Raw genomic sequence first — 16,790 nt, 5'->3', positions numbered from 1 at the left:
TGTATTACACGGCTCCTCAGATGGTCACAAAATGTTCCATTGACTTTAATGGGCCTCCCCGACGTTTGGATGTCTTGGATAATGTATAGCCTGCTGGTCAGTATCGGAAAATAAATCCCGATGGCACTTGTTGAAAGGGATTTTCACCAAATGGTGACAAAATCATTAAAAAGAGGTAACTCTAGACATCCTCTTCTTTTCATGCCACATTGAAAACCACAGACCTTTGTCTTTGTGTTGAAATTATATCTATTGAAGTCACTTATGGCTATGGTGGGATAAATGCTCAATGCCTTAAAACATTTTAAATGGAAAAAAAAGATATGTTTTGGAAAAAGGAGCTGAAGATGCTATTAAGGGAAATATAAGCAATATATGCGATGCATACAAATAATCATAATTGACATTTCGATTATATGAAATGGGAATAATTTGCTTTCAATATATATGATTATAAAACTGTACACATGTGCGGTAGTTTGACTTTATTCATGGAGAGGTTATGCTGTGGTCGTTTCATCTGATTTGGTAAATCCATTTGGACATAATTTGCACTCTTCTACACAGGCCTTGCTTTTCTTCAGTTGTGTTTTCTTCACGCTAAATAGACATATGTTTGACTCATTTGATTGGTTTTACACATAGACACATAGTTCTTCGCTAAACCAGAATTTCGTCAATTCCCACTGAGTTTCACAATATTTCTAATTCGACAGATCGTTTTGTAATGCAAAATAATGTTTTATAATGTGGTAATGTGGTTTTATAATAATGGTATAGAGAATATTTTCTTGCTGGGTCTCAAACTCTGGCCAGTGGCCTCACAGACTCATAGGCTCTGAAGTCATTGCAGTACACCTGCAACCTAACATTTGGCAATGAAGTACAGCATCGTCTCGTACTTCACATAGGCAGTGGGAAAACCACATGTTGTTTTTGTTCAGCAGTGTAGTTGTTTCTGTCACTGTGATTCACGAGCACAGTAGTACACAGCTGTGTCTTCAGGTCTCAGATTGCTCATGTGTAAAAAGACTTGACTCTTGCTGTTGTCTCTGGTCGTTGTGAACCGTCCCTGGACAGCTTGTGAGTATATAGTCCCACTGCTAGAGGAAATATAAGACAACCAGTCCAGCCCTTTTACAGCTGCTTGTCTGATCCAAGCTACATGAGGATCACTGCTAAAGCCAGAGTACGTGCAGGTCAGTTTGTGGGAGTCTCCAGGTTTAAGAACCACGGACTCAGACTCACGCATAGTCTGGCCTCTACCACCTGTAAGTAAAACATATCAAATTAGAAACAAATAATATAATAACCACAGTAGTCTTAACACAGACACTGAATCCATACAGCGCTGCATTGGATATCTTTCTATAGCACATACTGTCTGGGTAGACCAAAAACACAACAGTGCACCAAATGATCCTCAGCTCCATTCTACTGATGTCGTCTCCAAAACAGCCGTTGCATACAATTTCATTTGATGGTGAGAGTATATAAGATGGTGAAGTTGGGATGACTTTGCATAGACTGCCCACGTCACGCTGGCATGGAATAAGTGACGGAGTGCTCCTCCTCTCTTTCCATTCCTCGCCAGAACTTAATTATTCCACTCTTACACTGCCACCTATTGACATAATAGGGTATTACAGGAAAATATGTGTCATCAAGATCACTTGTAGAAACTTCAAGTTTTTTCTTTATTTATCATATCTATCAAATCATAATAATTGCAACCTTTATGTTTACTACAAATCTATGTGCCCCATTAGAGCCACCTTATTTAGTACTGAGAATATGTTTGGGATCTCTTTGGGCTTTCAGCACTTACTTATTAACTTTGGTAAGGCAACTGGCATAACCAGAATTTATTGGCATTTATTTAATTTTTGAAGCATTCCTCTCTCTGGTGTAATTTAATAAACTGACGATGCATGTGTTAAAATCATACTAGTATAAATGTAAGAAAAGTAAAAATAAGAAAAATCCAAAAGCAGTAGAGATGATATATTATCATATATCATATTATGTTAGTACCTTCAGGCAATACTTCTAAACTCCTTGGCTGTCACGCTAGTATGCAAATGACACTGCATTGTGAATGAGAGTTTGTGAATGCAGGGCCAGCCTAGCCAGTGTCAGTTAGGTTCAGCCAGTTTTCACCATGATGTCTTTGTCGTAAGATTTTATTACAAATTACAGAATTTATTGGCATTTATTTAACTAAAGATATAACTAAAGTTTTCACCATGATGTCTTTGTCGTCAGATATAACTAAACTGTTCACAATGATGCCTGCAGGCCTTGTGGCAGGTGACAGGCTTCTTCCTGTGCATCACCGTGGTCATTTGTGCCATTGGGATTCTAGACTATGACCACATGTGGCTGTTTCAGCTTCCAGGCTTTTCATCTATAAGTGCATCTTGGAGGGGCCATTGCTAATGGAGGACTGGTCTGTAGTAGCTGTTCATGTAAGACCCAGACACAGAGCAGGACAGAGTGACTGACTCTCCAGAACTCTTCACCACTGGACCAGAGGAGGTCAGAGACTGGCCATAAACAACTGAAAAAACTAATATCAAAAATCTCTTCCAGCACAAAGCAGAAAATCTTTTGGACATGCTTACCACTCGAGCAGGTTGCTATCAAGATTACTCGCATCATGTTCATATCTCTGCTTTGTTGTGAAGTCAGTATCTGTCAGTAGAGTCAGTGGACCAAAGTTATATCACCACAGAAATAAACTCCCTTTGCTTTGCAAACTTGGATTGATAGAGCCAGGAAGAGGAGGAGAACCTGGTTGTCTGCTTGTAAAATACAATTATATCCACCAACATTTACCTGACACTCATGAAATACACAAAATACAGATAAATACAGACATAGCTTAGGCCAAACAAATCATTTCCATATGCGCAGACAAAATAGGCACAAGCCATTTTCCCTTGTATATTGAAATGTCATTGCTTTAGAATAGTGAATAGCTTCTGATATAGCTCTCATCCTTCAGGTTACCACACTCAACCTAAAGGCTAAATGTTTACATGGGAAAATATATTGGGACCTTTGGTTGTGGGAACGAGGGGCTATGGAAATTAACCTGAAGGTTCTGGAGTTATGGAAAAGTGAGGTAGAGAATATTTGAACATTTGAACGTTATATGCAGTGTGAAAACGAATGAGCATTTTAATTTTCACAAATTGCAAAACTGATGGAAACCATTAAAAACACCAAACACACAAAGCACTGTCCATTTTGAACAGAATGGAAGGGGAAGGCTGGTGGGAAGAGTAAAGAAGAAAGACAGAAAGATGCTGATATTTAACAGCAAGAGGGGAACAGTGACCACCCAATGAGTAATATTAATATACACCTGGAACATTGTCACTGATAGCCATTCAAAATACCCATAGTCTATAATTGACCTACCAACTGTATCTATACTCTATTGCCTATAGTCTATTTATCATTTATATCCAGTTATTAGATCCACTGTGTTTCCCTGTTTTGTGTCTCTTGAGACATGAATGAATGTACTGTTATAGCAGGTGCCTGAAGCAGAAGCTCTGTTGTCTGTCTGTCATGAAGGGTTTTTGTGTGGCTGGTTGTATTGGTTTAACCACTGTGAATCTCTAGCACAGTAATAGACTGCAGTGTCCTCAGACTTCAACTGGGTCATATGCAGGTAGAGTTTAGAGCTGTCCTTGGATGCAGTGAATCTGCCTTGGACTGTCTGGGCTGTGTTCTTGTAACTGTCAGTATAGTAGTAAATAATCCATTCCAGTCCTTTCCCTGGAGCTTGGCGGACCCAGTGCATGCCATAGTCCCCCACACTAAATCCACTGCAGGCACAAGTCAGTTTGAGAGTTCCTCCTGGACTCTCCATCACTGGCTGTTGAGACTGTGTGAGCACAATCTGACCTCTGACCACTGAAAAATAGGAGTAAAGATAACAAGTTATGAATGAATTACTCTACAGTCACATTTTAGCTGGACTGAACACTAAATTCTAATAGTGGTGTCATTCACTCACAGGTTGCAGATCTCAACAGTATCAGCAGCAGGACTACAGGCAGCATGGCTGGTACTGGAGTGGAACAGGGAGGATCTAAATCAAACCTGCTCTTCTCTACCTCTGTGTGGAAATAGCTGACTGTCTGACTGCTGCAGTTTAAATAGGCAAACATTCAGTAGCATCTTTGCATCTATGCACACAGCTGGTCATGTCACAGGGAAAAAAGCAAGGACCTGTTCAGCTGTAAGAGTATTCATGCAAATACTCCTTAAAATAACCTACATTACGTTTAAGGTGGAAACCAATAAACGTTTAAAATAACATTTCTCCTTGGCATCCATACACTCAACATATCATATAGTATTTAGTGTGTTCATACACAATGGTCTTCTGTACTGTAATTATTCTGCCCTCCTGTTTCAAGATCAATCCGACAAGAGTCTAAGAAGTTCATGAACTTGTTTAAGCCAGTGGCACACCCTAAACTATTGCTTGAGAAAAGTTTAGAACATTTAAAAAAAATACCCTTTTGAAGAAAATATTTGAATTTTTGTTTGTGTGTGTTGGTGAGTAAGTCAGCCTTTCTATCAGTGTGCTTTCTTAATGCAACGCCATGGTTGACTGGTACAGTAGTTTTATTTATCTGAACATCAGTAATGCACAGCTGTGAATCCAGCCTGTAGATTCTGGCCCTGGAGACTTATTGTGTTACTGGAGGTGTCTCTGGAGAAGCTGAACGTATGTGTCCCCATCATAGTCTATGCCTGATATCCAGTCCAGTGCTTTTCCTGCTGACTGCCGTATCCAGTGTGTAGGAGAACAGCAGCTTGTCGAGTGAATACCCAGCCACTTTACAGAAGAGACTCAAAGTCTGACCAGGCTGTCATCATGGAACTCGGTTGAGTAAGAACAACGGCACTGCACACACCCGTAAAAGACACGTGTAGAAATATAAACATTCAGAATGCATACACTGAATTCAGAATGTCCTCCTTTGACACTTTGACGATTCACAGGAGGCTGCCAACAGCAGCAGCAGCAGCAGAGATGCAGGGGTCAGGGGTCAGAGGTCAGGGGTCAGGGGTCAGGGTCAGGGGTCAGGGTGGTTTGTGTTGGAGCTGAACTGGTGGGGGTGAGTTGCTCTTCTGTGCTGTACTAGTCTGTACAATAGTTGAGATGCAAAGCCATGGTTTAAATGGGGTGTTTGCAGTTTGCATACGACAAGCAACGAGGAGAGACCTAGAAAGAAAAGAAATAAGGAATATAGTAACTGATTACCCACAGCCTAGAACTGAAATGTTCTCAGTCACAAACACAGAGCATTTCTGGCATGTTACTGTTAGAGAGGTTTAGATTTGTTGGCCGTATTTAAGCTGATTTTAGTTTGTTTGTTTGCTGGACATTTGGCTAATATTACTCTGAGGAAATTGTCTCTCTCAGAAATATTTTTACCTCTGTCTTTGAGAATTAGCAAAGGGTTCTAGTAAATGTCATTCTCTACGTTCCCTTAACCTGCCCTCCTTTTTAACTCACTGGTTGGATCTCTGATGTGAGAGAGAACACTGCCCCCTGCTGTTTCTGTTCCACACTGACAACCTCAGCTAAGATAAAGTAGCTAACTGAAGACACATAGGAGCTCTATGTACTTTAAGGAACATGTAACCTGGGCTAAAGGTAGAAATAGTTCTGCCAAAGATAAAATGCTTCCCACATCCAGATATTAGAGCCCTAACACACTGGTCCAGGATCCCAAGCCCTTCTGCACACGGATAGACTGTCCAGTGTAGGTCGCCCCTACAGCCTTAATGGTGCCCGACATGTGTGAGGGGTTTCAGTATCTCATGACACTCTACATGTTTTATGAGACGATTCAATAACTAAAGTATTCTGATAACATGGTGAAATGACACAACATGATAGCTAACTGATGCTATCATAATAATAATAAATTCATAATACATTTCACATATTTTTGTTATCATGTATATTTTCCAGGAATGTCATGCCCTCCAGATGTGTAAGCGATGTGAACTCCTGTCTTAATGATCATTATGTCAATCAATCAATCAATCAATTCAATCTTATATAGCGCTTCTCTAAATACCCGAAGTCGCTTTACAGAGTCCAGAGTCCAGTAGTCATTCATACACAGTCATACCGGTGGTGGTAAGCTACATCAGTAGCCACAGCTGCCCTGGGGCAGACTGACAGCTATTATGTGGTGTAATGAGCAACCAAGTTTGGTAACACTTTCTATGAAGCCTAGCTTCATAAGGCCCTATAAGGGCATTCCTCTCCAGGTATCTTCACCACTGGACCAGAGGGGGCCAGAGGCTGACCATAATGAAGACAGACTGACTCTCCAGGAGTGCGTTTCAAGAATAACGACGGAAGTCCTTGCTGAACGACAGTGGTATGCTGGAGCGTTGGCTGAAATACAGACCTACTCACAACTGTGTCTCAGAACCATAGTAGCTGCGTCGCAAACAGCCCCTTCCCTTGTTCAAACCACCATAGCTCCAACAACGTTGTTAATGACAGAATGTAGAGGGTAAAAATGAGTCCTACACATTTACTAGAGCAGCTGTTGGAGCGGCCTTGTACTTAACAATTGCCGGTCTCAAGTACACGTTCCAACCACCAAACTTTGTGACCATCTTTGCAATTGATCATTGGAACTATGCTGTGAGATGCACACAATCGCTGAACGGCGGTTGTAATGTCCAAGGTTGCAACGGTGGTTAGACAACGACAGGTCAGAGAGGTCAGGGGTCAGAGACTCACCATGCTGCAGCCTTACCTGATTTGCATTTGTGAATTATTAAACTGCACCCTTATGATGAAACAGTTAGAGAACTGCATACAGAAGCTTCATCATTGTAAATGGTGCTGAGAGCTTGTTTGTTCTGTTAAATGGTCAGAATTTGACCTGATGGCTGGAGAGAAAGCTCTATAGTTGAATGACATCTAACAGACATTGTAGATCCCCTTTCACCTTGAGAAAAAATATTTTATTCAGGTATATTAACATCTCAGTTCCCTATGTAGTGACAGATTTCAGAGTTGTTTTTGTACAGCTCTGCAGGCCCTTGTGTGTCTGTGTCCCTCGAGCACAGTAATAAACAGCTGTGTCCTCAGCTTTCAGGCTTTTCACTTGTAAGTGCAGAGTGTTGCTGTCTTTGGTGATGGAGAACTGGCCCTGGAGAGACTGGGCAAATGTTGTGCCAGTGCCACCATCAATATATCCAATCCACTCCAGTCCCTTTCCTGGTTTCTCACGGATCCAGGACATCCAGTAGCTGCTCATGGAAAACCCAGACACAGAGCAGGACAGAGTGACTGACTCTCCAGGTCTCTTCACCACTGGACCAGAGGAGGTCAGGGACTGGCCATAAACATCTTAAAGACAAAAAATAAGAGCGTTAAAATGATTTTTTTTCTGAACCCTTTAGATCAGTTGTGTTCGAGGAGGGAGAGGATGATAATACTCACATGAAAAGAAAGTCAGAACAATGCCACCACCTAAAAGCATCATTGCTCCAGTAAATATCTCCACAATGACAAGACTGAAGATATTGAGGTTATGACTCGACAATATGAATTCAGAGTCTAATAGCTATTTATAAGCCATAACCCGTGCAGTAGGGAGTGGCCTTGTTCACTGATGCAAACAGATATTTACATCTTTAGGATTTCATAAGGGAAAATAATGTCTTCACTGTCTGTCACAACGGGACTGTGAAAGGTGTAAATGTACCCACTCCTAAAACCTCTTATCATACAGATTTTAGTGTTCTCACAACTCTCCTTTTCTTAGCATGAAGTGCTACTAAAAGCCCCAGTACATTAACATCTAAGTAGCAGTTCAATGTTCCAGTTCCACATGCTCTTTGCTATTCTTGTTGCTAGATAGTTGATGTTTATGTAGCTTAGGCATTTAGTGGGTGCTTTATCCAAAATGACTTACAGTATTGTACATCTATACATTTTGTAGAAGGATGTGTGCTTCCTGGGAATCAAACCCATGACATTGCTGTACCAGTTGAACCACAGGAACACTGCACCATCAGATAAGCTGTTAAATAGGTTTTACACAATCTCTACCTACACAGAAAGATCACTAAGATGGGTATTTCATGCATATTGATGGATGTATTTTGAGGACTTCAGGATTAAGATGTTAATGCACGGTGTTTATGTGAGCAGCTATGAAATTATGTTCATGTTATAAAAACGTTAATTGTGCCAGCAGTCTTTTTCTCATGATTGTTGTATGACGGCTTGGTGTTGTAACTCAAAAAACTACAAAAAGGCAACACCTTATTGCTTTATATATACCACGTGCATTTCAATTATGTATTTGAAATAAAACAGAAGTAAAAAAAAAATGAAAAATAGAACTCTGGAATGTAAAAGTAGATTGTTATTTCTTGTACTGCAAGGCAGCCTCTTTTGTGACTGTGTGTCTCGGGCACAGTAATAAACAGCCGTGTCCTCGGTCTTCAGACTGTTCATCTGCAGATACAGCTGGTCCACATTGTTGTCTCTGGAGATGGTGAATCTCCCTTGAACAGCGGTTGAATAAAATTTGCGATTACTGTCATTCTCGATAATTGCAACAAACTCAAGCCCTTTCCCAGGAGCCTGCCTGATCCAAGCCATCCAGTAGCCATCAAAGTCCAGCCCAGAAGCAGTGCAGGTCAGTTTATGAGATTGACCAGGTTTTACAACAGCTGGTTCAGACTCAGACAATATCTGACTCTGCAATCCTGGAAAATGTAGAAAAAAACACTAAGATCAATAAAATAGATATTTTCACATTATATTCTCATCCACTATTTGGACAGAGAACCATATAGATTTTTAGACATATTACATATCAGTGACACCTTGGGAGTACTCACCAGTCAGCATCTGCAGCAGCAGGATTCCTGTTATGATGTTCATGTTCAGCTATTGATGATATGTTACTTCCCTTTTGATCTGGTTAGTTTGAGAGATGTATATATGTAAAGGAGATTGTTGGTTTTGCATGGCATGATGGCGGAAAAGGAAAGGTGTGTATCGATGACATGCTAGAATTAGAACTGTGTAGAGGGCTGGAATCCACCTATGTCACCCTCCCCACCATCGTCCATTCTGAACACACACACACACACACACACACACACACACACACACACACACACACACAGACACACACACACAGGATGCATCTGCCAACTGGTCTGTGTTAACCTCAAACTGAGGGAAATGGGATCTCCTTATGGGGTCCTCATGCAAAGAAAGAAAGCGATTTGTACATAACACTTAACATCACCATATAAAGAATACAAACTGAATTAGTTTGCCGTCACATTTTGGGGCATATTTTGATGATGTTAAAGAAGTCTATAGTGTGCAGCTTCTCTCATGATGTGTGTTCATGCTTGCATTGCAAGAAAACAACAATGGTATCTTCGCACAGGCAGAATGTTTGAGCTTGGGTCAGTTTTGATGCTCTCAGTGATAACGGTTCCCTGTGTGAGTGCTTTCATCAGAAACAACATTGCTCAGAGGTCTACATGGAAACAGACTTAATGTCTGCCGACAGTACATCTTCACATGAATTACCACCTTCAGCTTATGGATGAACAGGGAGATGAAATGCTTCATGGTTTTGTTCATACTTTATTTCCTCTCCTCAGAGAGAAAGCACAGAGTGGTAAGAGAGAGCAGATACCAACTATGGCCATGAGGGAGAGGACCATGGAACACCAGACAGTAATAACATTCATTGCAAATGAGATGCTCTATATGCAACTTCAAAATCACAAAAGCACTGTTCGGAAGAAGACAGCAAAACATGTGTTAGCAAAGGCCTGGACTGAGGGAGGACTTTGCATAACCCCTCCTCTTAATCAACACCGTTGTAGGAGCCAAACATGTATTTAATATTAAGTGATATTTCCTGTTGTTGAGTTTGTGTGTTTGTGAGCGTCCACCCCCTCTAGAGGCGGATTGGGAGACTGAAGGGAAGCCTAATTGGGAGGCTGTAAGAGACGGTGATACGGTACCTGGGCATTGATGGAGATAATTTCCAAACACTGTTAATGACTTAAGAATATAATAATCAAGTGCCTTGTATTATTAATTACCTTATATGAATCATGTACTTATGTAAGCAGGAACATGGCTTTTCTGTGTTTCTGCGTGTGTGTAACTGAGAATATTAGGTGCCACTTAGTCTGCATCTGTACAAGAGCATGTTTAGACCAGAGGTGATAAGAAGGTTCGAACTGTGCTTCTTCCAACATTGCAAAACTTCCTAGGAGTGAGCCCGATTGCAATTGTTGTTTGTCTAATAAATATACTTATATGCAGCTCCGTGGTCCTGAGGTAACTAGGGTGAATTTTCACCTAACATATTTGGGGGCTCGTGTCCGGGATTCCAACAACCTCATCGGCTTTCCTCGCTGGGCTAATCATCGGGATCTGAACCGTACGGGGGAGTACAAGACTCCTTTTTCTAAAGTCCTCCAACTTGAATTGGAAGGAGGCCAGAGCCTGCCAGCGAGGTGAGCCGAGAGTGACGGAATCTGATGGGACTAGTGATCGGACTCTGAGCTGTATGTGAGTATATTCTTTGGGAGAGCTAACTCCGGTCGACAAAAGCGAGGAATATACGGGTAGGTATATTCCGGTCTCCATAAGAGACAAAAGCATAGTCAAGAGTATTAGGGTAGGTATATTCCAGGAGAGCTATCTCCGGTCCTCTGGTAGCGCCAGAGGGCAAACATAGCCAGGACTCTTGGAGATTATTAGTGAAGGGCTCCTGTGTTTGTTGTTTTCCAGGACTCTTGGAGATTTACTTCTTTCCTCCTGAAAGAGTAGTGAAGGGCTAGTGTGTTTGTTGTTTTCCAGGACTCTTGAAAGGGCTCCTGTGTTTGTTGTTTTCCAGGACTCTTGGAGACTAACTTCTTTCCTCCTGAAAGAGTAGTAGAGATGCTCCTGTGTTTGTTTTTCTGGAGGAGTTAGAGACTAACTTCTTTCCTCCAAGTTTGTAGTGGATAGATGCCCTCAGTAGTTAAGCACTTGAGGTAAAATACACGTATTATTGAGTTTTTACACATCTACTCTAATCTACTCTAATTCATTCACGTGTGTAAACCTCTTAGATCAATCTCAATGCAAATGTCAATGTATATATACTGTATTTATAGTGCATGACTGGCAATGAGTTAGAGTAAAGAGAGGGCAATGAGTCAGATGGATAAAACAAAGCAGAGAAGTTTGATATGGGGGGGGGGGGGGCACTGCACTGTTTTAAACTTCATCACCATGTAGACATTTGTGTTTGTTTTCGCGGGATATTTTCTAAAGTACTCCAGAATTTAGGCACATGGTTCTTGTGCAGCTGCTTCACCAGCTTCAGTCACTGTGCCTCTCGTGCACAGTAGTAAACAGCAGTGTCCTCTGCTTTCAGACTCTTGGCCTCTAAGTACTGCATGCTGGTGGGGAGGTCTTCAGTCAGGGTGAACTGGCCCTTCAGAGACTCTGCATAATCAACATTGTTTCCTGATCCAGAGTCTATTCCGCCAATCCACTCCAGGTTCCCTCCTGGTTTCTGTCTGATCCAGCTCATGTAGTAATCTGTCATGTCAAATCCAGATATTTTACAGGAGATCTTAACTGTCCCTCCTGGTGTCTTCACCTGAGCAGGAGACTGATCCATTCTCTCTTCACATGTAATTCCTAGGAGATAACAATACACATACAAACTATTACTTCACATAGACCGTTTCAGTTTACTGATTGTACATAAAACAACACAAACAACAATACTACTATTACTGTACTAAGTACTAATATCACACTGTTCAAATAAAATGCCCTACATAGTTAACATGAAATAAAATAGCTCAAGAACAATAGCTAACTGTGCAACATGCACCTGAAATGTAGAAAAACAGTAAATAAATTACCCTGTAGCCACATCAGCATAAAAAGAAAGTGGCAAAATGACCTCTCTGCCATTGTGGTGAGTGTTGTGGTGAGAGCTTTCAACACCTGGTGTTCATAATGAGCTTTAGAAAATGTGCGGTTAGATATAGGCTCGAATTTTTTACTTTGCATAGACCGCCCTCTTGAGGCCTTATAAAGGGGTTTAAAGACACATTAGGCTGAATGTACGCCTGGTGTGCTTTTCATGTTGTGGTGATAAGGATTATGATATTGATGATTATACCTCCGTGTGAATATGTAGATTTCTTTCCATGCTTGTGGTAAATAATTATATTCAAATAAATAATTCAGTAGTCCACATGTAAATCCGCGATAATGACATTTGTTGTTATTTCTATTCACATATAGTTGTCTAATTAGACCAAGGCAGAAGAGGAAATGTACTACACCAGCATTTTCCAAAAAAAGCAGAAAGAGATTGCATTCAAATTGGTCCAGGATTTAAAATTCATCAACACAAACATAGCTTGCAACCTCCCATTTCGTATGCATTCCTGGTTTATGTAGGCTACTGGTCACTGCTGCTCTTGCATTTTACGCATCAGTTTCTTTCCCTGTCTCTGGGATATCCCATATCGTCAGTATATCTAATGTGAGATGGACTATATTGATCTCAACAAAAATAACGTCGACAGACAACAGAAGAAGGACTAAGGTTTATTCCTGGCGAACACTGTCCATAACCCACGTTGATGTTGCCATCTTCTTACATTGTAATGTCGTTTAAAGGGATTGCTTGATAGTGCTATTGGTCGGCTTTAACCAAGTCTTTCACTAATTAACTTAGGCCTGGCTCTGCCCACTTAGTGCCTTTGACCACACCTTCACCGATCACTCTGCAGCATGTCCATTTTTGTGAAACAGTGCTTCTGCGCAGCTGTTTCTGCCAGCTGTTTTCACCATCAAACTAAGTCACTCAGAGTTTAGAACATCTGGTTCAACCTCGGACAATGTTACCTTCAGATCCATGTGTGAACTAATTTTTTCACATTTCAAACATGAAGCCGTACAAAGCCTCTAAAGTCCTGAAAGGTGATACTTTATCTTTTGCGCACAAGTAGTTATCTTGTGGGAACAAGTTCATTATCTCTATCACAGTCATAGTCACGTAGTCATCGCACTAATATCCAGACACCTTACGGATGAAGGAGAGAGACTCTCCAGGCATAATGATCATGAAGTGAGTGAGCTCAACATTGCATTGAGCATCTAATGAAACTAAATTCAGACATTCAAATTATGATTTGCATATATTAATACATACACTCCACAAAAAAAGTTCGGAAACGTTATTCCGGTTGATTATTCCTCCCCTTTAATAATACAAATTGGTATTGTATTTTATATCGTTGGAAAGCCTGATTAGTCACCTTTACAACGAGGTACAACTTGTAAGGCTTGTGCATTCGTGGAATGAGCAACGCAGCTAACCGCTAAAATTCTCAGGGGGGGGCAATTTTTTTTATAATGATTAAGGCGACCCATTCAGTAGGTACATTAAGTTAGCTGATTAACTCATACAGCACTACCTTTTTGTCCACTATTGGCAGCACACAACAGTAATATGTCCCCTCTTGCTACATAGCTAGAGTAGCAAGTTACAGGTGGAAAGCTATGGAAGAAAGTTGCATCCAGGAGCCTTCATAAGCAAACATGATGTGGCTCCACATTAAATTATCCCACTTTTTCATTATCCACGTGTCTCAAATGTTGTATGATGTAACATAGCTTAACAGGACACATGATATGTCCAGTAACATCATAAAGAAGGGGTAACATAAGTCAAAACCAACAATATTTATTGACTGATCTTGAAAGTATTGGCTTACAAAAGCAAAATAAGTCATCACATAAAAAATTATTCAGTGTTAGTGCAAGAAGCGAACTGTGAAACACACTGTAAAACCTATGAAAAGTGACAGTGGTATATGAAATACAGACCGCATTAGACCGTGGTAAAGTTGGTTGGAAGTTCGATATTCAACAGACATTTGGACACCCGTATGTTTAGGGACCATCAACAAATTACACATTTAAAATTTCAAAAGTCAATAGCTTTTCAACAACATGAACTAGAAACATAAAAATTATGTTGAACTGTTCAAAATGTATGCATACACATTGCACAGCCTTTATTTAGTTTATTTTCATATCAGGTTGTAACTAAATGTTTTAATTCAAAATAAATCTTCAAACTTCAATAGCTTTTTGGTCATGTTACTTATCATCCTCAAATCTATTTCAGAGTGTTCACTGACTATGCATACATGTTGCACAGCCTTTAGTTTTTTTCATTTTCACCTCACACTATTTTCAGTGAAATAACATGACATTGCTGTACCAGTTGAACCACAGGAACACTGCACCATCAGGTAAGATGTTAAATAGGTTTTACACAATCTCTACCTACACAGAAAGACCACTTAGATGGGTATTTCGTGCATATTGATGGATGTATTTTGAGGACTTCAGGATTAAGATGTTAATGCACGGTGTTTATGTGAGCAGCTATGAAATTATGTTCATGTTATAAAAACGTTAATTGTGCCAGCAGACTTTTTTCTCACGATTGTTGTGTAATGGTTTGGTGACTACAACACCTTATTGCTTTATATATACCACGTGCATTTTAATTATTTATTTGAAATAAAACAGAAGTAAAAAAATTGAAAAATAGAACTCTAGAATGTAAAAGTAGATTGTTATTTCTTGTACTGCAAGGCAGTACAGTCTGTGCACTGGGCTAGTATAGCCAGTAAAAAGATGGACAGTGGGATGGAAAATAATGAGCTGAGAAGAGGAGGGGAGACTGAGGTAGACTCATGCAGAGAAGTCCATCTCAACAATACAACAATATGACTGCATGGTGTTATTGCTGTGACATGCTAGTGTTACTGGAGTGGTGGCCCAGCTGATGTTTTTGTGTGAGGAAGCAGCATGTTTGTCATGGTGTGGGGTTTCGAGTACAGTAATACACAGCTGTGTCCTCAGTCTGGAAGTTCTGGCCTTGTAAGACTACTGTGTTAGTGGAGGTGTCTCTAGTGAAACTGATCTTGCTCTTTAATGAGTCTGTGGTCCCACTTTGTCCACTATCACCACCTATCCACCCAATCCATTCCATTGTTTTCCCAGCAGAGTGGCGTATCCAGTTGTAGTAGTGACTAGCTGAAAACCCTGAAATCTTACAGGAGAGGGAGAATGACTCCCCTGGTTTCACATCCATATGACTTGGCTGGATGAGCTCAATACCATGAACACCTGTAAAGAGGATAGTAGGGAGTTATTGAAACATGTAGAAATAACGATTTACTCTTTAGATTTTACTGATTTTATCTTGTGTCTTTAGCTCACAGGTAACGACTGCCAGCAGCAGCAGTAGAGATGAAGTCATCATGGTTATGATGAAAGCTGAGCTGCTCTTCAGAGTTCTCCAGAGTCCAGGACCTTCTGAAGAGCTGAAGCCACACAAGAAGTTTTATATGAGAGGGAGGGAGAGGGGAAGGGAGGAAGACAGACAGCTGGAGACAAGAGTTGAGGAAGTAATTAGTGGATCATTCTGTGTCATGCATTACATTACATGCACATAAATTAAATTATCGAATAAAGATCATATTTTGAACGGTTGTAATTACACAATGTTTAGATCAAATAAAGACTTGACATTATTGACTCCTACCTCCTATGAATTCAGAGTTAGTATCAAAATGAATGAGCACATCCTACATATGGGTTAGATGCTTTCATACTGCAGATAATCACTGTTGCTTTGATTGTTTTAAATGTAAATCTACAATTCATCAGTATTGAAACATGGTTAGGGACATGAAATATCCTTCCTTGACATGATAGTATGTCTGAATCATCCATCTTATGAGCACACCGGCTGATTACTTTGAGAAAAAAAGCTCACCCACTTGTACTGTACATAATGGTGATTAACACTAAATTACACTTTCATGCTTTTAGAACAATATCTAGAATTTAGAATAATATTCTCTCCTCCTAATTTGAACAGAGACTTTGTACTTAGAATCAGTTAAAATTAATGTGTATGTAGGCCTACTGGATTTGATATCATTGCTTACTTTATTGTTTTGGTGTCAGTTTTGTGGTATTACCTTGGAATATGATTTATTTTAATCAATTTCAACATAATATGCTTGCATACACTGATTCACTTGCAGCTTCACTGTAATGAAAGAAATGTAACATTTGTATCTGATTTCAGGTTAATGAATGTTTCATTGTGTGGTGTTGAGTAGTTCATGGAAATGTCCCCATATTCTACATCTCTGATGCCACCTGCTGTCCAACATGGGCCAAGCAAGGCATATGACTGTAAAACTGTGCTTTTAAACTGACAGTCACAGTTCAGTGCCCTTCTTTTCACTGTGAGTTTGTGTTCATCTCTCCACACTCAGCAGTGTCGTCAGCCTTCAGGCTGTTCATCTGCAGATACACCTGACTCCTGCTGTTGTCTCTGGAGATGGTGAACCTTCCCTTGACAGCAGTAGAGTCATACATTTCACTTCCAGCCCAGTATGAGATAGATGCAACCCAATCCAACCCTTTTCCAGGTACTTGTCTGATCCAAGCCATCCAGTAATCCCCGAATGTAAAACCAGAGGCTGTGCAGGTCAGTTTATGGGATTCTCCAAGATCACCGATTCAGATTCTGTCAGTGTTTGACTTTTTGAGCCTGTTGATATGTATAAAACATTAGTGGAATTATATCAGAGAGAAAGCACAGAGTAGTAAGAGCCAGCAAATACTT

At 40.3% G+C, this 16,790-nt stretch overlaps 3 gene segments (V, D, J or C); all 3 read right to left on the bottom strand.

Moving 5' to 3' along the window:
- Nucleotides 1–3,562: 3,562 nt before the first annotated feature.
- LOC122129010 lies at nucleotides 3,563–4,239 on the bottom strand. The segment is given in 2 exon segments: nucleotides 3,563–3,927; nucleotides 4,031–4,239. Coding segments are annotated over 2 exon segments (504 nt in total).
- Nucleotides 4,240–7,037: 2,798 nt separating this feature from the next.
- Nucleotides 7,038–7,592, bottom strand: LOC122129013. The segment is given in 2 exon segments: nucleotides 7,038–7,411; nucleotides 7,505–7,592. Coding segments are annotated over 2 exon segments (402 nt in total).
- Nucleotides 7,593–8,317: 725 nt separating this feature from the next.
- Nucleotides 8,318–9,127, bottom strand: LOC122129012. The segment is given in 2 exon segments: nucleotides 8,318–8,781; nucleotides 8,917–9,127. Coding segments are annotated over 2 exon segments (492 nt in total).
- Nucleotides 9,128–16,790: the final 7,663 nt, after the last annotated feature.

The sequence above is a fragment of the Clupea harengus genome, unplaced genomic scaffold (assembly GCF_900700415.2).
Source record: "Clupea harengus unplaced genomic scaffold, Ch_v2.0.2, whole genome shotgun sequence".
NCBI classification, from domain to species: domain Eukaryota; kingdom Metazoa; phylum Chordata; class Actinopteri; order Clupeiformes; family Clupeidae; genus Clupea; species Clupea harengus.
Note: the sequence above shows the minus strand (reverse complement) of the source record. Positions and strands in the feature narration are given on the sequence as shown.